Source organism: Chiloscyllium plagiosum, chromosome 5, assembly GCF_004010195.1.
Source record: "Chiloscyllium plagiosum isolate BGI_BamShark_2017 chromosome 5, ASM401019v2, whole genome shotgun sequence".
Classification (NCBI taxonomy): domain Eukaryota; kingdom Metazoa; phylum Chordata; class Chondrichthyes; order Orectolobiformes; family Hemiscylliidae; genus Chiloscyllium; species Chiloscyllium plagiosum.
This window is the reverse complement of record NC_057714.1, coordinates 106074014-106097678: the sequence shown is the minus strand read 5'-3', so window position 1 is coordinate 106097678 and position 23665 is coordinate 106074014. Positions and strand designations below refer to the sequence as shown.

The 23665-nt window shown below is 42.2% G+C and overlaps 1 protein-coding gene across 1 annotated transcript in view; it reads left to right on the top strand.

Annotated features, from left to right (window-relative positions):
• Positions 1–605: 605 nt before the first annotated feature.
• The window catches only part of dpp6a (dipeptidyl-peptidase 6a), a 1472261-nt gene continuing 1449201 nt past the window's right edge, over positions 606–23665 (top strand). Inside the window, exon 1 of the mRNA XM_043690726.1 lies at positions 606–1046. Within this exon, the coding sequence (XP_043546661.1) occupies positions 987–1046 (60 nt within the window). The 5' untranslated portion in view covers positions 606–986. The remainder of the gene's footprint in view (positions 1047–23665) is intronic.

The following is a 23665-nucleotide window of genomic DNA, read 5'->3' as shown; positions in this document are numbered from 1 at the left end:
CTAGCTCTCCCCTCATTTCCTTTTCTGATTCAGGTGTTCCTGCTCATCTCCCACACCTTGCCTTTCTCCTGTCTCCCCATTCCCAGTAATACCCTGCCCTATCCTCCTCCTACACCCCCTCCAAAGTTCACCTGGGGAGCAAGTTGTAGGTCAAAGTTGCTGCTTCTGACCGTCTTACCCCCTCCCCCGCCACTTCCCATACCACTCCCACAAGACCGTAAAAGAAACAGGAGGAAACTCGGCCATTCGGCCCATCAGTGCCCTTCCCTCTCAGATATTCCTCTTCCTCAAGCTCACCACACCAGCAAAAGGGTTGACCAGGGCACGAAAATTGCTGTCCTCATGACCTCCTTATTCCCCCAACCCCCTTCCCTCCCTCGAGCCAACTTTCCTGGCCAAGGTATGCCCATCACCCCTCCCCAATGGCAGCGGGAGCGAGCGCCGGCCAGGAGCGCGCATTCGCCACCCCACCTGACCCTCCCGCGTCCCCCGCCACCCAGCCTTAACCCAAGAGCCTGGCGCGTCCACGCTCGCGCGAGCCAGGTCGTGCGGGAGCGCGCCCGCGCTCTCTCTCTCTCTCTCTGTGAGTGTACGTGTGCAGCGCGCGCGCGCAGCTCCCGGGGCCCCGGCTCTTGCTCCTGCAGCAAAGCACCTGGAGCGAGAGAGAGTGTGTCCCAGACACTGTGCACCTTCAGCACCTCCCTCCCAGGGTCAACTGGTCCAAACTCCAGCGAGCGTTGTCCTGGCAGCTCTTAAATTCGCTGCTGCAAATCATCAACCAACCTTAGTTTTTCTTGTTTATTTTAAATGTAAATTCAATCTTCTTCCTCGGGTACTAACTCCGCTGTACGAACATTAGTGGAGAATGGAAAATTAATTTTTTTAAAAAAAGCAACTCACACTCTCTTGACTGACTGAGTGGAGAGACTGCAACCTCGCGGATTCCCTCTTCTCTCTAGTTTTGGCGTTTTCGAGCAGTTGGGAAAATGAACCAAACCGCGGGCGCTTCCAATAATGTCAAATGTTCGTCCAGCAAAGGCGTGAAGGTAAGGCAAGGAGAGTTTATTTCTGAGGGAAGGCGAATTTTAAACAAATATTTTTAAACATGCTTTGGGGGGAGGGGGTGTAAATAATAACTAACAATGTGTGAGATCACAACTTCGAAACATGAACATGCAAGGGGCGATTCTGGGAATTGTTGTTGGTTTGTGTGCGGTTTTATGTTTTTGTTCATTGTATTATCTTCCTTAAGTGCTTTTTTGGCTTTCTGCAGCGTTCCACTATGTTCTTTGCGCGATTAATGGGTCCCTTCAGCGCGAAAAAAAACCCCAAAACTATCTGTTTGAACATCCTTTTTCATTGTCTTTCGCCCATAACATATTCTCAGCTGCTTTAAGCACAGGATGTCAAGTCGTAGCTTTCCAGAAACTTAAACTGGGGATGATGAAAAAAACAGAACTTGTTCCATCTAGGGTCCCTTGTGAAAAGACTATGTGTATTTAAACTGTGGAAGCATCTACCTAACTTTCAGCTCCTTGCCATGTCCCTTGCTCGTTTTTAATGAGTCAGATCGTGTGTGTATTTGGGGAGGGGTCAGTGCAAAAATGGAAGCTGCAATGAATGCACTAAAATTGATGTTAACTTCGGAACACCCCCTTTTCGGCATCTATGATCGCAGTAACTTTTGCACTGTGGGAATTAATGCAGGGGGCGACGCCAGTAGAATGCGATCCAACTGATACATTTGAGTGTGTGTGTGTGCGTTTTAAAGGTTATGTTCGATCCAGATCCGAATTGCGTTAAAGTTAGCTTGCCGCTGTCTAACCCAATTGCTCAGCGTGTCGATGTTGTAAGGCGCATCTCCGGGCGTGCGCTTCACATAAATAAATAAATTACTGGTGCTTCTCCAGTAATGGTATGTCAGCATCAGCCGGCAGGATGCTATTGAACATTTGAAAACGAGCAGCGCGTTGACAAATGAGGCACGCTGCAAAATTCAAGAGCAAGCCGATTTTTCTTGTAAACACATTGCTGTTAAATCAACGGGCTCTGCACTCAGGCGATGTTAAGTAGGGGCTGCACTGTTCTCCTCCAACATGTGGAAGAGTTACTCCAGAATGCACGAAATAAAATGCTGCAAAGCCTTGGAGTGTTGTTGGTTATGTATAGGGTCTGAATTGAGTAGTTTAAACTAAAAGACGGGCTCTTACTTTGATACACCAGTGAGTTTAAGCAGTAATGACTTGATATTAAGACCTTTAAAACTTTTCTTTATGTCTTGAATAACAAAAAAAAGCTGAAGATGCATCAGTATCTTTCTAATTCCTGAGGAAGCTGTGTGGCTGGATCCAGCTCAGTACACAAGGCATCTTTTAGAGTTGATATCAATAGAGGGGAAAATAGTGTAAACGAAGAGGTAGTTGGTAAGGAGATTTGCAGCTGGGGTTTTGAAAGTGTGAAGTCCGCAGGAGGAAGTGAGAATTGGGGAGGTCAGAAGAAGTTGCAGGAACTTGAAGATTTGTGAAGAAGTAGCCGTGGCAGGAAATCATAAGCCCTCTGACGTCAACACAGTTAGTATGCAGCGAGCAAGAAGAATCCAGGGCTGGTCAGGAGGGAAATTAGAAACCATTACTACATTCAAAGAGTTGGAGCCCTCTTCTACTGAAAGAAAGTAGCGTTAGATGTAAGGTGAATTAGTTTTACATCTACAGTTGGTTGAACTTTTTTCACTAACAAGGTTATTGAGTGATTATGCAGCCAATATGGCTGAATGGAGATGGGATGTTCTAGACCATGATCTGTGAGTAGACATGAAGGATTGAACAATCCCTGCTGCTACTCGGTTCTGAAGAATATTTACATCTGTAAGTTAGGAGTAGCAAGATATGAAACCAAGGTGAAGGCTGGCCATTGTAGCAACATGAATTTGTTTGACCGAGAGGTAGTGCCTTATAAGAGTGAGAAATGAAAGAGCACAGATAATAAATGGATCAGCTTTCAAATGACTTTGATTTGAGTTCTTCCCAGCAGCTGGGCAGAAAGTTTCGAGAAGCCACTCCAGATACAGAAACTTTATTTAAGCTTTTGACAGATTTACTCTCTACAGAGCATTGACGTTGGTTGAGGAGGAAATAAGTGTTAAGCACAAAAGAAGAAAGCAGAGCTCCTGGGGGGAGTTTTACAAACAGAATCAGAAGGTAAAGTTATGAGGGAAAAGTTTCAACCGAAGAACATCCCACCCTTAGTCTTGCTCTGAAGGTAAGCGGTGTCAGCTGCTGATTGAACTTGTAAGCAATGTGAAGAAACCATGTCTCTTGAAAGGTAAATGTATTATTGGCCCATTGAAGAGTACAGAGGAGTTCCATATTGTAGCAGTTCAGCCATTATCTTGCAAAAGCAGTGGAACCCAAGTGGATTAAAGGCTTACAGATGGAAAGATGGTGTACTAGGAGAGGTAACATCCACCAAGAATCTAAAGAGTTGGATGGTGTGTGGAGGAAGTCACCGTTTGGGGTGGCATGGTGGCTCAGTGGTGAGCACTGCTGCCTCACAGCACCAGGTACCCAGGTTCAGTCCCAGTCTTGGGTGGTTGTGTGGAGTTTCCACATTCTCCCTATGTCTGTGTGGGTTTCCTTTGGGTGCTTTGGTTTCCTCCCACAATCCAAAGATGTGCAGGTTAAGTGAATTGGCTATGCTGAATTTTCCATAGTGTCCAGGGATGTGTAGGTTAGGTACATTAGTCAGGTGTAAATATAGGGTAAGGGAATGGGTCTGAGTGGATTACTCTTCGGAGGGTCAATTTGGACTTGTTGTGCCAAATAGCCTATTTCCATACTGTAGGGATTTTAAGAAGGAACAGAATGGTTGAACAGAAGGACTATTGAGTTAATGGAAAAAAGCAGTGAGGATGAGCAAGCAATTACAGTTTTGTTAGTTATTTGTGATCACATTCAACAGAACAGGTTGCCTGTTAAAGCATATATGTAATTTATAATTGAAGGATAGACCTACTGAGGTCATATCATACCACATTTAAATATAACCTGTAGGTTTGTGGTAATTTCAGAGATATTCTTGCACTGATGATTTCATACTACAAATTATGCTTGCATTAACATTGCTTCCATAACTAATTGGGAAGGGGAGAAGTTATTTGTCTTATTTTAGAAGTCATCTTACAAAGGATGATTAGAGTAGGAATAGGGCCAGTCAAAGAAAGAAGTGGGAAGTTGAGTGTGGGCCCTGTGGATATTGGAGAGGTGCTAAACGAACATTTCTCATCAGTTTTCACTCAGGAAAAGGAGAATATTGTAGAGGAGAAGAATGAGGTACGTGATATTAGATTAGAAAGGATCGAGGTTAGTTACGAACAGGTGTTATCAATTTTAGAAGGAGTGAAAGTAGACAAGTCCCCTGGGTCAGATAGGATTTATCTGAGGATTCTCTGGGAAGCTAGCGAGGAGATAGCAGAGCCTTTGGCTTTGTATTTGACTTGTCATTATCTACAGGTTTAGTACCAGAGGACTGTAGGATTGCAAATGTTGTGCCTTGTTCAACAAGGGCAGTAGAGATGACCCTGGTGATTATAGACCAGTGAGCCTTACTTTTGTTGTAGGAAAGGTTTTGGAAAGGATTATAAGAGATAAGATTTATAATCATCTAGCAAGCAACAATTTGATTTCAGATAGTCAAAATGGCTTTGTCAAGGGCAGGTTGTGTCTCACAAACCTCATTGAGTTTTTTGAGAAGGTGACCAAGCATGTGGATGAGGATAGAGCAGTTGACGTGGTGTACATAGACTTCAGTAAAGCCTTTGATAAGGTTCCACATGGTAGGCTGTTGGAGAAAATGCACAGGCATGGAATTGAGGGTAATTTAGCAGTTCGGATTAGAAACTGGTTTCTGAAAGAAGGCAGTGAGTGGTGGTTGATGTAACATATTTAGCCTGGAGTCCGGTTAATAGTGGTGTCCCACAAGGATCTGTTTTGGGACCACTGCTGTTTGTCATTTTCATAAATGACTTAGACGCAGGCATTTGTGGATGGATTAGTAAATTTGGAGATGACATTAAAATCGATGGAGTAGTGGACAGTGTGGAAGAGTGTTACAGGTTGCAGGGGGAGTTGGATAAACTGCAGAATTGGGCTGAGAGGTGGCAAATGGAGTTTAATGCATCTAAATGTGAGGTGATGCACTTTGGGAAGAATAACAGGAAGGCAGAGCACTGGGTCAATGGAAAGATTCTTGGTAGTGTGGATGTGCAGAGGGATCTTGGAGTCCATGTGCATAGATCCCTGAAAGTTGCCATCCAGGTGGATAGTGCTGTTAAGAAGACATACGGTGTGTCATTCGTAGAGGGATTGCGTTCCGGAGCCGCAATATCATGCTGCAAATATAAAAAATGCTAGTGCGGCCACACTTGGAATATTGTGTACAGTTCTGGTCCCCATATTTCGGGAAGGATGTGAAAGCATTGGAAAAGGTGCAGAGGAGATTTATCTGGATGTTGCCTGGTCTGAAGGGAAGGTCTTATGAGGAAAGGCTGAGAGACTTGGATCTGCTCTCATTGGAAAGACGAAGGCTAAGAGGGGATTTGATAGAGAAATACAAGATGATCAGAGGATTAGATAGGATAGACAATGAAAGTCACTTTCCTAGGATGATGATGTCAGTTGGTATTAGGGGGCATAATTACAAATTGAGGGGTGACAGATTTAAGACAGATGTCAGAGGCAGGTTCTTTACGCAGAGAGTGATAAGGGCGTGGAATGCCCTACCTGCTAATGTAGTCAACTCAGCCACATTAGGGAGATTTTAAAAATCCTTAGATAAGCACATGAATGATGATAGGATAGTGTAGTGGGACGAGCTGAGAATAGTTCACAGATTGGCGCAACATCCAGGGCCGAAGGGCCACTTCTGTGCTGTATTGTTCTGTGTTCTAAAGTTTATATATCATTAAAAATGAATATGATGATTTGACCTACTGGCACCTTTAATAGCTTTTAACGTTTTAATTGGTTTTGCAATCTTTGTGCAATCAATTCACTCTGCATCCCCTTTCATCACTTTTGGTAAAAAAGGAAGCCAGCTTTTAAAAAAAACACTTGGACACCGTATATGAACCACATATGTACATGCACTATAAATAACATATATTTGAGTCAATAAATAAGCTGTGAATGATGTGTTGTTAGTTTGAATTATAACCACATTAATTTTGAAATTCATCCTAAACAAATATGCATTCAGAGAATGCAGTGCAGAGAAGTTAATTGTGTCATTGCTTGCACTATATAACTGGATAATCAGTGTATGATTCATTATCATAATCAATATAATCTAAATAGCCTATTTATATCTGTAAGCTTGTTGACTACAGCTTTTTTCCTTATATTGTGATTGAAGTTTGACTGACTTTTAATGGTTATCACTGGTCTACCATTTTTAAAAATATGATCAAGGAATGTCTATTGGCACTCAATGGATTTTGATTTTACTTTCTATTTCACTGTTGCTTACTAATCTAATTTGAACATTTTGGCACAACTTTACATTGATCATGTTACTTTGTAATCACAAAAACAGTGTAAATTGCCTTGCAAAATGCCTCACAGCTTTCGTTAACTGTTCATTTCAGGAACTGAATATAAAAGTTTCAAGAATTAATGCACCTCTAGTGCAACTTTTAAAATTATAACTCTCAGTGCTAATGTTTTACAGCCAAAAGCTAATTCACATTTTATTTTGTAAATTCATGATGTAATATTGAAAAAGCTATCCAAAATAATCTGTTTTGAGTTATTGCCAGGTCGAATGTACTTTCTATAAAGAAGTGCTAATGGTTTGTAGTTACTACCAGTTTATTTGTTAAGTTTTAAGTATAGATGATGTGGTAAATATTCAATGCTTACCATATTCAAGTAATATCTATTGTGAAATACTAATTGAAGAGTAAATTGTATCATGAATTGGTGGAACATTATGTAAGTGTTTTGCCATAGCGTTTAAAGTATTATATTGCCCTTGTAGTGCTGAAAACAGTTGTTTTCTCAGGAATTGCAAATGTATTGTGATATCATTTGTCAGTTGTCTCCTTTCATCACAACTTCTTAATTCACTAAGATCTGAGAGAACAATAGTCATTTCATTGTATTGTCACCTTCCATGAGGTGATACAGTTTGATAAATTCTTTTCTTTTAATATCAACTCCAAAAGGATAGAGCCAGAATTTTTGAAAGAAGGTATTTTGAGATGTAGATGAATCTCATTAGAATGAGTAGCAAATCAAAACTACTCCATTTTAGGTCCAAGATTTAGCAGTGGTATTTATTACCTTTCACAGGTAGAATATTACATTCATTTAGAATTTTGATCTTACTTGTTGGACAACATTGTGTAGTCAACCTGTCTATGTAACTTGATGGTATACTCTACATTCAAGCATTCTAGGGGAAATACTACTCCTAAGTCTGAAGCGGAATCATAGCCACAATCATAATTAATATTTTTAGTGTTTTAATGCACAAACAACAAAATTTGACATGAACAACACAAATGCTAGGGCGGGTGACCAAAAACTTGATCAAGAAGAGAGTTTCTAAGGCGAATCCCAGAATAGTAGTGAGGTAGAATGGTTTAGGAGGAGATTCCAGAATGTGGGGCCAAGACAGCTAAGAAGTCAGCAGCTTATGGTGGAATAAAGGAAATTTGGAAAACTCAAGAGGCCAGAATTGGAGGAACAAATGTCACTAGAGGATTATAGGATTAGAAGAGGTTACAGAACCACAGAGAGTTGAGTTCATATTGGGATTTGAAAGCAGGGATTTAAAACAAATCTGTTGCCAGACTGCAAAACATCAGAAGTCGTTTTGACCATGTGTATGATTCCTTTGATTCTTTTGATGCTCAACCATGAGAGTCTTTGAGCCAAGACATTCAGTGAAGAATGTCTTCGCTGAATGTCTTTCAAAGAGACATTCAAAGAGAGAGCTGCGAACACTGAACTATGATTCCCAATTTCAGCAAGAAAGAACTTGTATTTCTACTGAACTTACCATGAGCCAAAGGTATTAAATGACAAAGCAGGCTCGAAAGGCTAAATTGCCTACTCTTGCTTGTAGTTCTTATATTCTCATTGACGAGTGAATGGGCAGGAACATGATGACAGAACTCTGTGTTACACTGCGCTGTGATTTTTCTTTTACTAAGCAAATGGAATATGGGAACTTGGTATCATTTGGTGTCGTGAGCAATTCAGTAAGAAACACAGCTTCAGGGCTAAGCTAAATTACCCATAGTATTCAGGGATATGTAAGTTAGCTTCATTACTCAGTGGGAATGTAGAGTAATAGGGTAGGGGAATGGGTCTGGGAAGGTCAGTGTAGACTTGTTGGGCCAAATGGCCTGTTTCCATACTGTAGGGATTATAGAAATTCTATCTATTAAGGTGTTCTGTGCGATTAGCAGCAAAGATTTATTCTAAACTACATTTACATCGGAAACATAATTTCAGGGATTTTACAATGATTATGGAAAAATAGGGAGAGAGAAATGTTTTGAGATATGGTTTGCCCTTTTTATTTAAATAAAATTTCCTACAAATGCTTAAAGATGTGACTGCAGTAATCTGTATCCCTTGTGGTTATGTTATAAAAATAGCCCATGCATATAGGTGTTCGAATTGTTTGTACATGAATATATAAATTCATCAGATTAGACTGTCATCCAGACACCAATATCATAATAGCTTTTACCTTGAATTTTCCACCTATCTTTATTGATTAATTTTTCAGCCAAAGGGTTGGCTGGTTTAAAACCAGATGCTTATCTGCCAATGAGTCACCAGACTTAGCAGTTGAATCAGCAGGTTTTGTCTGCTTCTTGTTTCTGTGAATCAGAGGATTTCTGTTACCTTCTTGCTGGATCAGTAGATGCCCTTGTCTGGATCGATGCTGTGAAAAGCTCAGATAGCTGGCACTTGTTCTACTTAATAAAGGACAGGATAACTTGGAATGTGTATTGATGTACTTCATGTGATTCTTGTGATTTCTTTTTCTTGTTGCAGAATCTGAACCTGTATTTGTATAGAGGTATAACACAAAAAAGCTGAGTACCACAGCTGCCAATAATTCCAAAGCAATTTCTGCGTTCCGCACTATGGGGTATGTTTCTAATTTCAACGGCTGGGTGGTGAGCTGGCAGTGCAGGTCACCCATCCTGTTGTAGTGCCTTCCCAGTTTCATTCCGTTGATTTTAAAATGACACATTATCGCCCAGGCAATGATTTTGAAAACATGCACCACCATATGATTTTGTGAATGTGGGCTCTGGACAATAGTTGACTTTCAGGTTAAAAAGGCCCTTCATAGTTTTTTTTTTTGGCTTTGATGGATGCCAGCTTTGACACTTGTAAAGTATGCACTGTAATATCATTTAGGGACATGAGATGCATGCGTTTCCAAAGCAGAAAGATCAAAGAAACTTCAGCTGCATTCACCCAACAGCATGAGGGAAATTTTACTAAATTGCTCATAGCTTACATTAAGATGAAATACAGGAAAAGTAATGGAATATATATTTGATGTTTGAGCAGCCAATCTATGAATTGATATAGCTTAAAATGTTCGAATGACTATATTGTCAGTTTTCTTAAGATCAAAATTCTTATAGTGACACCTTTCACAGTCTCAGAGCATTCCACAGCTTCAGAGATGGCGAAGTATCGTTGAACTGTTCACTGTTGCAATGTAGAAAATACAATTGCCAGTTTCTGCTCATCAAACTCCTGCAAACAGCTATAAGATGATGTCCAGAGGTCTGCTTTAGTGATATTAATTCAGGGACCAATATTTATCGGGACAATGGGTGTAACTATTCTGCTGTTTTTCAACCTACTGCCATGAGATCTTTCACATACACCTGAGACGGTTGACAGGGCCTTGGTACAATATCTCAGGTAAGGGTCAGCACTTCCAACAGCGCTCCTTTCCTTCAGTACTGCATTGCATTATCAACCTTGATTCTTGTGCTCAAGTCTGTGGAGTGGGATTTTAACCACTAATCTTCAGGCCTGGAAATGACATTGTTACCAGTTAAGTTGTGATGGAATCATTTGGATATTTCCGAGGGACCTTACTGTCTAATGTGGCAAGAACCCTCGTTTTCAATTTTCCATTGATTTCTATCCCAGACGCCAAGAGGTTATACATCTTTTAAGAGTTCAGTGAGCGATGTATTTTGTGCCCACTGTCCGTGATGTTGTTGGGACTCAGGATCCATGGTGGACGTGGTGGGATGAAGATGGACTTTCGTTCAGTTATATCCTTTTATCCTTTTTATTCTTAAACAATTCAAAACAGTGGTCTTCTTCGAAAATTAACTCTTGGGACATAATTTACTGATGATATGTAGTTCGCTTTGAGAAGGTGCCAGTGAATTTTCCATGGGGAAAACTGGTGGTTGATATTGAGGGAAAATGCAGCCAAAGAAACCTCAGTGATGATTTTTCTGAGTCATGATCAGGGCTGGGCCAGCATTTATTGCCCATTCCTAGTTGCTGTTGAGGAGGTGGTGGTGAGCTGCCTTCTTGAACTGCTGTAGCCCATATGCTGGAGGGGAACCCAAAATACTGCAGTGGAGGGAGTTCCAGGATTTTGACCCAGCGATAGTGAAGGAACGGTGATGTATTTCCAAATCAGAGTAATAAGTAGCTTGGAGGGGAACCTACAGACGGTGGTGCTCCCATGTATCTGCTGGCCTTGTCCATCGAGACGATTGCAACTTTGGAAGGTGCTGTCGTAGGAGCATTGCAAAATTTCTGCTGTGCATCTTGTCGATGATACACACTGTTGCTACTGAGCATTGCTGGTGGAGTTAGTGAATGAATTTGAATAAGCAAGTTGTTATATCCCATAAAGTGTAAAATTGCTTGAGTGCTGTTGAATTGAATCAAATTGAATGAGTTATTGTCACTTGTATTTCACAGTGAAGAGTACGGTAAAATACAATGAAAAACTTCAACTGTCACCAAATTCCAGCACCGTTTTGAATTGTTTAAGAATAAAAAGGATAAAATGATATAACTGAAAGAAAGTCCATCTTCATCCCACCACGTCCACCATGGACCCTGAGTCCCGAACTGGCTCACCTGTGCCACCTTCACCACCTCACTGCCAACCTGCACTGCAATGTAAGAGTTACCACTCTTCAGGTGCCACCTCTTCACCGCTGGGCCAATATCACTGATACTGATGCTGAACCCACGCTTGCCCTTAACCAGGAGGTCTGGACTCTGTTGCTGCCACCTTGTCGATAACCAGGGGTGCCCGCTTGGAGCCTACCATGACCACAGCCAGGAGTCCCTGACTCCACTGTTGTTTCCCTCACCAAGTCTCCCCCACCTCCGGGCATAGACCACACTGCAGCTGCTGCCTCACCAATGCCGGAGTCCAGTCTCTGGGCCTTCCGCAACCAGGGGTCCTTGGCTCTGCCGCTAGGCTAGGCCACTGCCGCCTCAGCAAGAGACCTGCTCCAGCTGCCCTCTTCCAAGGTGTCGCCTTCTCCGGAAGAAGACGAAGAAAAGAAGAAAAAGTAAAAGAAAGAAGACGAGAAGGGTGAAGAGGAAGGAAGGAAGCATCAGGTCTGGAGCAAACAGGCTCAGGACGCTGCTTACCTTGCCAGTGCCATTATCTTGGAACAGGTTTTCCCTAGCACTCTTCCAGGCAAGTAAGAAGCATTTCATCACACTCCTGACTTGTGCCTTGTTGATGTTGAGTAGACTCTGAGGAGTCAGGAGGTGAGCTGTCAGCTGCAGGATTTGTAGCCTCCAACCTGCTCATATAGCTACCTATATCGCTAGTCCAGTAAGTCTCTGGTCAATGATAACATCCAGGATGTTGATAGTGGGTGATTCACTGAAGGTAATGCCATTGAATGTCAAAGTAAAATTATCTCTTTTTGGTGATGATCATTACCTGACACTTGTGCAGCATGAATGTTACTTGCCATTTGTCAGAAATGTTGTCCAAGTCTTGCTACAGTCAGACATGGACTATTTTAGTATCTGAGGAGTCATGAATTATGATGAATATTATGGAGCCATCAGCAAACATCCCCACTTCTGGAGGGAAGGTCATTGATGAAGCAACTGAAGAAGATTGGGCCAAAGACACTATCTTAAGGAACCCTGTAAAGATGTTCTCAAGGTGAGATGACTAGCCTCCACAAATATTAAAGTCTTCAAGGTATTAGCAGTGAAAGATTATTTCGATAAAGATAAAGTACTTTCATGATTTGGAGATTCTAGATCTTGGGAGCACAGACCAAAACATTAAGGATAGATCACTCAGGAGAGATGTTAGGAAGCACTTGTATGCTCAAAGACTGGTAGAGGTTTGTAGCTCTCTTCCACAAGCAGCAGTTAATGCTCAATCAGTTGTGAATTATAAATCTGAATTGGATAAATTTTTGTTAAGCAAGTGTGTTAAAGGATATGCTCAAAGGCAGGGATCTGGAATTCGGCCACAGATCAGCCATGATGGGACAGGCTTGAGGGGTTAAATGGCTACTCCTATTCCTATGTTCCTATCTTCCTTTGTGCCAGGAAAGACTCAAACCAGCGGATAGTTTTCCACCTGATTCCCACTGACTCCAGATTTGCAAGGGCTCCTTGATGTCCCACCCAGTCAAAAGAGGCCTTGATTATCAAGGACAGTTACTTGACAAGTACTTGTTCCTCTGTATCATGTACATTGCGTACATGATGATGAAGGGAGTGATCGTTTGAGCTAATGGATAGGTTCTTAGTCAAATATATTGATTGACTTTGTCCTGGATGGTGCTGAGCTTTTTGTATGCAATAATTTGGAAGCTCCTTGTCCAGTATTTCTCTATCGTGCAGAGAGATCCCTGCCATCCACTCTGCAAGGTCGAACAGTTAATTCAAACATTTGCTATTTGAAATTCAACCAGATGGCTTATCAAACAAAGTATGTTGTACAACCCTGCTCCACCCAATTCCCTTAATTCTTCATCCACTTAGAGGTTTAGCCTGTGCATTCGCTACGGTTCTTGGTAAACATTGCTTTGACTTCAAGTATAGCTGTCTTCTGTCATACTGGTTTTGTACCTAATCAGCTTTACAGAGAATTTTTGATCCCTCTTAATTCAACAAAACATTGTTCATCATATCCGAATGAGTGATTTCACTCGGGAACTAAGCTTTCTAATCTAATTGACTACATTTTAAATGTAAAAACATGATTTGTATAATAGTTAAGGAACAACAAGGGAAACTAATTCACTTTGGTGAGTGGAACAGGAGATCAATTAGAACACGTTGCTCCATTCCTAGTCAGGGGTGATCCAAATGCAATGAATGCCAAAGGAGCACGGCTGAGTCAGGTGGGAGTCTTGCATTTTTACCGAGCTGAAGGCCCTCTATGTATATCTAAACGATTTGAGTGGGGTGTTCTATCTTTAAATATTGACAGCCAACACATTGTGTGTGAATGTCTATCTCTTGGGATGTAGACAACACGTTTAGCATCATTTGGGTTTCCTGCTGCTTTTTAATCGGCCAAAGGCTTGTCGAGCCTGAGTTAAAATTGTCCCTGAAATCATGTTTTGAAGCTCTTGTTCAGCCAAATAAAAAGTGCTGTCAAAGGACAGGAGATTTACGGTGGGTTAAAATGAATCATCTCTGGATTTGACTTCTTTCAGTCTGTGCACAAAATTTATTGTGTTTCAATTATGTGGAGGCAGTTCAATGCTTGCAGAAATGTTTCTGTACAGATGCAACTTGGAATGTTTGGTGATCAGATCGATGCAAGTTATGCAACCTTAAATACAAGCACTTTATGACAACAGACACCATGATTCCCTGTAACCTTAGTGACATACACTGAGTTTGTGCTGCAAATCAAACTTAATAAGATGAGGTAGAACAGCTTATCCAGTACCATGCACATTCTTCATTCACTCCATGAGTCTAAACCATTTATTTATACCTCCTAATTTACATCTTTCAAGTTACCAGTACTTTATTTGAAAGGTGGTAAAGTCAAATCAGAAGAATCTCTGAATCTGTTGAGATTCTTAAAATGGGACAGTCTCAAATCTCATGAGATCAATATTTTCTGAACTTGTATTATGCACGCCATCTTGTCAAAAGCGTAGGGACAATATTGCTGTACCAGCTATAGCGCAGCGTTCACACCTTGAGGTTCCTACATTAAACTGACTCCACTGATTCTGCTAATGGTACGGCCTCTTAAACTATCTGCTTCTGCTCTGACCTCTCAGTGTTGAATTAGAGCAGCATGCTCTGTCAGACGCCTTGGCTTTCAACTGAGGCTGTAAAGTAATTTTGTTTGGGCGATGTAAAAGATATAGTGGCACTATAGTAGGAAGAGCAGGTGGCTTGCAGGACATTTAGTTACTTGATTGTACAGAGCTTGACTATTGTTGAGAAAAGAAATACGTTGTTGAAGATGTTTGTCTTATGCTCTTCAGGACACTCAAGAATATCAATTTCAAACAAAATCAACAATTTGTGTCCTGAAGAGAAAGTACTGATTAGTTAGGAGGTTGACGCTGATTGATTGAAGTGTTGCAGTGGAGTATGCATCTTGATACTGTTTCTTCTCATGGCTTTGTTTACAATTTTTGTGGTTGGAACAAGGACCCGGTTGAGCTCATTGACAATGCGATCCTTGATTGGATTTGTTAACCTGGGCCAATCAGGGATCCCTGGCTGACAGAGATTAACAGGAGGTTCAGAGATTCTGCTCACTCAGAACTAGCTGTGTACATGTAAATAAGGAGTGACTTGGTGATGGGACACTGACCTCTGTGCAGTTATTTCAAATACATGAAAGGGCCCACAGCTGGAAACATATTGTTTTTCTGCAGTGGAGAAGTCCCTGTATGTATGAATTTAAAATTATAATCTAAGATTATCAATTGTGCTTGCAGTATGGCTAATTTGCACTTGCCAGCAAGTTGTGATGATAATACTGGGCAAATCAAATCCGAGAGTGAAATCTTGCTTGATAGACCATAAGTTTTATTTTCCTTTTCATTTACTGTGGAGATTAATCACCAAAGACTTTCACAAGAATCTGCCAATACTCTTTTAACAGAAGAACATAGAAGTTATTTTACACAAAACAAAAAATAGAAACGACACAAGAAGTATTGAAACAATCTCATTACAATCTTTAGATAGAAAGGTTCATTCCTTTTATTCTAGTTGATCCTACAGGCACTCAAACCCCAGTAAGAGTCATCCATATCTCCACATTAAAGTTCTTGCTCAGTTATAATCTGTTTATTGTTGCCATGTTGCTTCACATTCACTCACTGCTATTTTCTGAAGGGTATGTCATTTCCTGAAACCCTTCAAACAAACTGCTAGCTCAGTTCACTATTGCTTAATGTGAGTTGTCTAACCTGTGTCTTCAACAGTCTTGTAGTCTTCCCCTTTGAGAATAGACGCAGCCTTCTGTTTTTGGAGCTAGCGTCTCACTGACTCGGGAATTCTCCTGAGCTCTGACTGCTTGGGGATTGTTAATAATAACACCTCTGCTGTTCTGGGCCTTTCACCTCTGATTGAATCTGCTTCGGGTGCCTTTTTTCTCTCTCACTGTGCTTGTAAAACTCAAACACCTTTTAGCAAACATTTCCCGAGGTGACTTATTGTTAATACGCTTTTGAACTCAGTATTCCAAATGACTTTCTGACCTTCTGTTTAAAAACAAAAAAAATCTAAAATCCATGTTCCTTCACTTTAAACCCTGTTTTCTCAAATAGTATATTATGAACCTTTGTGACAAGAAGCTAGATACATTCATTCACTGGGACTTGTGCACTGCAGGAGAAAAAAAACATGCCCACTATACCTATTTAGAATTAAACAAAAGGATGGGAGATATTGGTTCCACGCTGCCTCCTCAATGACAATGCCAATCAATCAAATAATCAATCAGAACTGATGCACTAACCAATCTGCATCCTTTTCTCAGGTGGAATAATGTGTTGCTGTCTTTGAAATTCAGTTTTCTTGTATCTGACCTGATAGGTGCTGGACAAAAAAGGAGGGCTCACATTTGTTATCAGTTATCACAGACATATTGGCTCATCACTGTCATCCTTTATGTGATTTGGCAGCCATGTTTGCCTCAATGGTAAAGCTTATCTCTGCTAAGAAACAGCTCATTGGCTATATGAGATGTCTTCTGAAGGCACAATGTTATACGTAGATGGAAGTTCCTTTGGTAAACTTTCATCACACCAACGATAGCATGTTTCCAGTTCCAGAAGGGGCCATCACTCAGTGATAAGCTGTGTCGTAAGCTGTGGGGAATATTGTGAACTGAGGCAAGGAGTGATGGACTTGGGTTGGTGGAATGAGTAGCCATGTGGCTGATGAAATTTAACAGAAAACCTTAATACTTTTTTTTTGAAAGGAAGAATCAGAGGAAGTACAAAATGAAAGGTGCAATTTCAAAGGGATTGCGAGAGCAGAGGGATGTGAGTCCATGTTTGTAGGTCAGGTTTGGAGTTTAGTGAACAAAGCAAAAATAGAATTCAAAAGTAAGGAAGTTATGATGAAAACTTGTTGAAATATTTGGCCCAACTGGAATGTCATACCCAATTCCTTTTTCGCTTTAGGAAGGGTGTGAAAGCATCACAATGTGTATTTTTAAAAATTGTTCACTGATGTGTACATCACTGGCTGGGCCAATATTTATTGCCCATTCCATATTACCTGGAGAAAGTATTGTGGAGTTGCCTTCTTGAACGTTTTGCAAGCCGTGCAGTGTTGGAGAGATTTGCAGAAGCATGAACCAGCTATTATGAAGGAATGGTGATATAGTTCTAAGTCGGGATGATGTGTGTGGCTTGGAAGGGAATCTGCATGTTCTGATGTTGCCATGCATTTCTGGGTTGAAAATTGGCAAGTGGTAGCATTCGTAACTCACAAGTGCCAAGCAATGCCCACTTCCAATAAAACATCATCTAACCATCATTATTATTACCATCACTGAACTGCCCAGTCTCAACATCCTGGGAGTAACCATTGACCAGAAATCGAATAAAACTTGCCATTTAAATACAGTGGCTCCACCAGAGGTCAGAGGCCTGGAATACTGTGGTGAGTAACTCATTGCCAGATTCTCCAAAGCCCGGAAGGCATAAGTTAGGAATGTGATGGAATAGTCTCCACTTGCCTGGAAGAGTGCAGCTCCAACAACAGCTTCAGAAGCCTGACGCCATCCAGGACCAAGCAGCCAGCTTGATTCGCACCATGTCCAAAAACATTGTCACTCTGCCACTGATGCTCATTAGCAGCCGTGCATGGTATTTACAAGATGCACTGCAGAAATTCACCTGCACTCCTTTGACAGCACACTTCAGTCCCATGACCACTTCCATCTAAAGGGATAATGGCAGCAGATACATGGGAACACCGTCATCTGCGAGTCTTTTTATTCATTCACAGGATGAGGATATCGCTGGCTAGACCATAATTTGTTGCCCATCCCTAGTTGTCCAGAGGGTAGTTAAGAGTCGACCACATTGGAGTGGGTTTGGAGTCACAGATAGGTCACACCAAATAATGTTGGCAGTTTCCTTGACTAAAAGACATTAGAGTTGTTGCTGTTGTGGGTGATTGTAACTTTGCCAATATTGTCTGGGGCTCCCTTGCTCACGGGCTTAGATGGGACAGAATTGGTTAGGTGCATCCAGGAGAGTTTCTTGATACAGTATGTAGATCGTCTAACTTGGAAAGAACCATACTGGACCTTGTACAGTATTGGGGATTGAGCCTAGCCAGGTTATTAAAGTTTCAGTGGAGGAGAGTTTTGGGAACAGTGGTCATAATTCCATGAGTTTTAAGATAGTTATGGATAAAGATAAGACTGGTCCTGAGATGAAAGTACTAAATTGTTGTGGGGCAGAAGGCTAATTACAGCAGTATTAGGCAATCAAGTTTGTAAGACCTCCCCCACACAAATGGGTGACACGGTGGCACAGTGGTTAGCACTGCTGCCTCACAGCGCCAGAGACCCGGGTTCAATTCCCGCCTCAGGCGACTGACTGTGTGGAGTTTGCACGTTCTCCCCCTGTCTGCGTGGGTTTCCTCCGGGTGCTCCGGTTTTCTCCCACAATCCAAAATATGTGCAGGTCAGGTGAATTGGCCATGCTAAATTGCCCGTAGTGTTAGGTAAGGGGTAAATGTAGGGGTATGGGTGGGTTGCGCTTTGGCGGGTCGGTGTGGACTTGTTGGGCCGAAGGGCCTGTTTCCACACTGTAAGTAATCTAATCTAAACTGAAGAAATTGGATTGTGAGTGGCTGTTTGAGGGTAAATCCACATCTGACACATGGGAGTCTTTGAAAGGCCAGTCGATCAGAGTTCAGGACCAGCATGTTCCTCTGAGGATGAAGCATAACTATGTCAAGGTTCAGGAACCCTAGATGACAAGAGATATTTGAAATTGTAGTCAAAAAGAGAAAGGAAGTGTGAAGGAAGTATGTGTAAGGTTTATGAAACTGAAATCAGACAAGGTCCTTGTGGAATCTAAAGGATGGAGGAAATAACTTAAACAAAGAATTAGGAGGGCTAAAAGGGGCCATGAAATGTCCTTGGCAAATAGGATTAAGGAGAATCCCAAGGCATTATGTATGTATATTCAAAGCAAGAGAGTACCAAGGAAAGGGTAGGTCCTGTCAAGGACATAGAGAATTTATGAGTGGAGCCAGAAGTGGATGAGGTCCCCAATGAATCCCTCACATTGGTGTTCACTGAGAAGAACCCGATGTTAAGATTAGGGAGGTCTATGTTGATATTCTTGGGCGTGTTGGTATTAAGAAGGAGAAGGTGTTGAAAAACATTAAGGTAGGGCCTGACAGGATATATCTGAGGATACTGAAGGAAGCAAAGGAGGAGATTGTTAGGGCTTTGACAGAGATTTTTACATCCTCTTTCGCCACAAGCGAGCTCCCAGAAGACCGGAGAATAGCCAATATCATTCCTTTAGTCAAGATCGGCAACAGGGATAATCCAGGAAATTTTAGGCTAGTGAACCTTAAATCAGTGGTAGCAAAATTATTGAAGAAGATTCTTAGGGACAGGATTTCCTTGCATTTGGAAAAGAATGGACTTACAACGTTTGCATTTGTGTGGGGGAGGTCTTACAAACTTGATTGACTTTAGTGAGAAAGTGACATAGATATTTGCTGAGGGTAGTACAATGGGTGTGGTCTACATAGACTTTACTAAAGCATTTTACAAGCACCCTCATGGTAGGCTGGGCCATAGGATTAGTCACATGGGATTCACTATGAGTTGGTTAGTTGCATACAAAATTGGCTTGATCAAAGGAGACAGAGGATAGTCATGGAGGAGTTTTTTTTTCCTAACTGGAAGTCTGTGACCATAGTATTCTGCAAGGATCATTGCTGGGACTTCTGTTTGTAATATGTATTAATAATTTGGAAAAAATGGAGGTGATCTGATGACATGAAAATTGTTAGAGTTCCGGATCCAAAGGAAGGTTGTCAAAGAGTACAGCAGGATATAGATCAGTGAAAAAGTTGGGTGGAGAAATGGCTGATGGAGTTTAATCCTGGCAAGTGTGAGGTGATGCATTTTGGGTGGTCAAATACATAAGGAAAGTATACTGGAAATGGCAGAATCCATGGAGTGGTGATATACAGAAGGATTTAGGAGTGCAAGTCCATAGTTCCCTGAAATTTGCAACACACGGATAAGGTAGTAAAGAAGGAGTACAGCATGCTTGCCTTCACGGCACAGTGGCCCAGTGGTTAGCACTGCTACCTCACAGCACCAGCATCCTATGTTTGATTCCAGCCTCAGGTGATGGTCTGTGTGGAGTTGGCACATTTCCCTGTCTGTGTGGGTTTCCTCCGGGTGCTCCGGTTTCCTCCCACAATCCAAAGATGTGCAGGACAGGTGAATTGGCCATGCTAAATTACCCATAGTGTTAGGTGCAATAGTCAGAGGGGAATGGGTCTGGGTAGGTTACTCTTCGGAGGGTCTATGTGGACTGGTTGGGCCGAAGGGCCTGTTTCCACATTGTAGGGAATCTAATCTAATCAGGCAGTGCATTGAGCATAAAAGTTGGCAATTCATGATTTGGATGTGAACATAGGATGTATAAGTAGTAAGTTTGCAGATGATACCAAAATTGGAGGTGTAGTGGACAGCGAAGAGGGTTACCTCAGATTACAAAAGGGATCTTGATTAGATGGGCCAATGGGCTGAGGAGTGGCAGATGGAGTTTAATTTAGATAAGTGTGATGTGCTGCCTTTTAGAAAAGCAAATCTTAGCAGGACTTATACGCTTAATGGTAAGGTCTTGGGGAGTGTAGCTGAACAAAGAGACCTTGGAGTGCAGGTTCATAGCTCCTTGAATGTGGAGTTACAGGTAGAGAGGATAGTGAAGAAGGCGTTTGGTCTGCTTTCCTTTATTGGTCAGGGCATTGAGTACAGGAGTTGGGAGGTCATAATGCAGCTGTGCAGGGCATTGGTTAAGCCACTTTTGGAATACTACATTCAATTCTGGTCTCCTTCCTTTAGGAAGGATGTTGTGAAACTTGAAAGGGTTCAGAAAAGATTTATAAGGATGTTGCCAGGGCTGGAAGTTTTGAGCTTTAGAGAGAGGCTGAATAGGCTGGATCTGTTTTCCTTGGAGTGTTGGGGGCTGAAGGGTGACCTTATAGAGGTTTATAAAATCATGAGGGGCACGGATAGGTAAATAGACAAAGTCTTTTCCTGGAGTGGGGGAGTCTAGAACTAGTGGGCATAGGTTTAGGGTGAAAGGGGAGTGAATTAAAAGTTGTCACTTTTGTCCTTTTTTCACACAGAGGGTGGTATGTGCATGGAATGAGCTGCCAGAGGAAGTGGTAGAGGCTGGTACAATTACAACATTTAAGAGGCAGCTGGGTGAGCATATGAAGGAAGGGCTTGGAGGGATATGGGCTGGGTGCTGGCAAATGGGACTTGATTAATTTAGGAAATCTGGTCAGCATGGACAAGTTGGACCAAAGGGTCTGTTTCTGTGCCGTGCATCTCTATGACTCTATGTTGCAGCTGTATGAAAATTTAGGTCACATTTGGAATATTGTGTGTAGTTATGATTGCCATGTTATAGGAAGAATGTGGAGGCTTTGGAGAGGGTGCAAAAGGGGTTTATTAGGATGTTGCCTGGATTGTAGGGTATTAGCTGTAAGGAGAGGTTGGACAAATCTTGGATTGTATTCACGGGAGTGTCAGAGGCTGAAGGGTGACCTGATAGAGTCAGGGTTAAAATTATGAGAGTTGAATTGTGGGAAGGTGGAAATGTCAAATACTAGGGGACATGGGTTTAAGGCGAAAGGGGAAGAGTTTACATAATATTTGCAAGGCAAGATTTTACACAGAGGGTGGCAGGTGTTTGGTATGTGCTGCCATTCAAGGTGGTAGCATCAGCTGTGAAGACTGAGGCATTTAGACAGCACATGAACAGACAGAGAATAAAGGGATAGACCAAGCAGATAGGATTAGATGGCATTGTGGTTGGCACAGATATGGTGGTTGGAACAGCATGTTCCAGTGCGATAGTATTCTGTAGCCATAGTTGTGGGTATGTTTGCCGTGCTGAAAAGTTGGTTTGCGGACATTCCATCCCCTGCCTTGGTGACCTCTTCAGTGCTTCTTGTGAAGCTAATGTTCTCAGTTCTTCTTCTCTGTTCCTCCCCAAGCCACTCAGCATCTTGACTTGAAAACATATTGCTGTTCCTTTAGTCTTGCTGGGTCAAAATCCTAGAATCCCCTCTCCAATTGCACTGTGAGTCTCCTTAAAGGACATGGGCTGTGGTGGTTTAAGAAGACAACTCAACACCATCTTCTCAAGGGCAGTTAGGGGTGGGCAGTAATTGCTGGCCCAGCCAGTGATGCCCAAAGTCCCACAAGTGTCCTTTGAGGCTGTAGAGGTCACTGCTTTGGAAGGTGCTGTCATAGGAACCTTGATGATTTGTCATTGTGCACTGTGTAGAAGGTGGATATTGATGGCACTTGGCGAAGAAGGGATTGAACATGGAACATAGTGGATGGAGTACCAATGAAGCAGACTGCTTTGGCTTGAATGCTGTCAAGCTTTTTGAGTGTTGTTGGAGCTGCACTCATCCAGGCAAGAAACGTGTTCACCCAAAGAGTGGTGAGCCTATGGAATTCGCGACCAAATAAAGCACTTGAGGCTAAAAACATTGTGTGGTTTCCAGTAATAATTAGATATAGCACTCGGGGGCCAAAGGCTTCAAAGGCTAGAGGGAAGAAACAGGAACAGGCTATTGAGTTAGATGGTCAGTCATGGTCATAATGAAGGTTGGAGCAGGTGCGAAGGGACTAATTCTGCACTTGTATTTGATGTTTCTGTGTGTATTCCTCATACTCCTGACTCGTGCCTTGTAGATGGTGGACATGCTTTGGGGAGATAAGTTTCTTGCCACAGAATTCCCACCATTTGTATTACTTGTATGCCTGGTCAGTGATAACTCTAAGGTTGTTGAAAGTGGGAGATTCAGCGATGGTAACGCCAATCAATGTCAAAAGGTAATGGTTTGATTCCCTCTTGTAATTGGCTCACATTTGTATGACACAAATCTTACTTGCCATTAATCAGCCCAAGCCTGATGTTTAACATATTAGATTAGATTAGATTAGATTAGATTACATACAGTGTGGAAACAGGCCCTTCGGCCCAACAAGTCCACTGGGAGGAAACCGGAGCACCCGGAGGAAACCCACGCAGACACGGGGAGAACGTGCAAACTCCACACAGTCAGTCGCCTGAGGCGGGAATTGAACCCGGGTCTCTGGCGCTGTGAGGCAGCAGTGCTAACCACTGTGCCACCGTGCCGCCCACATTTTGCTGCTCATGCACATTAACGTCTGAGGAGTTGTAAATGGTGCTGAACACTGTGCAATTCTCTGTGACTATCCCCACTTCTGACCTCTGAATGAAGGAACGGCCATTGATGAAGCAGCTGAAGATGGTTCAGCCATGTGCACTACCTTGCGGAACTCTTGCAGTGATGTCAGTCTGAAATGACTGACCACTGACAACTAACTCTATCTTCCTTTGTGTTGTGTATGACTCCAATTATTCCTCTGGTAGAGACAAAACTCCATCAGAACTAAGAAGCCGTGACCCCAGACTCTCTGGCAGGAGCAGCCTCCTAAACGCTAAGCCCAAGTATGTCCCCACTTCCCATTGACTTCAGTTTTGCTGGGGTCCCTTGATGCCTGACCCCATCAAATGTAGCTTTGATGTCAAGGGCAGTCATCTCTGGAGTTCACTTATTCTGTCCATGTTTGGACCAACACTTTGCTGAGATCATGAGCTAAGTTGCCCTGATAAAATCCAAACTGTGCATCAGTGAGCAAGATAATCTGCTGCTTGATAATGCTGTTGATGACCCCCCTCTGTAGAGTAACTGAGATCATGGTAATTGGCTGGGTTGGATTGTCCTCTGTTTAGAAGAATGTACTTGGGCAATTTTCCACATTGTCAGGTGAATGCTAATATTGTTGCTATATTGGCACATCTTGGCTAGGGGTGTATCTAGTTCTGTGGCAAAATCCATCATTACAG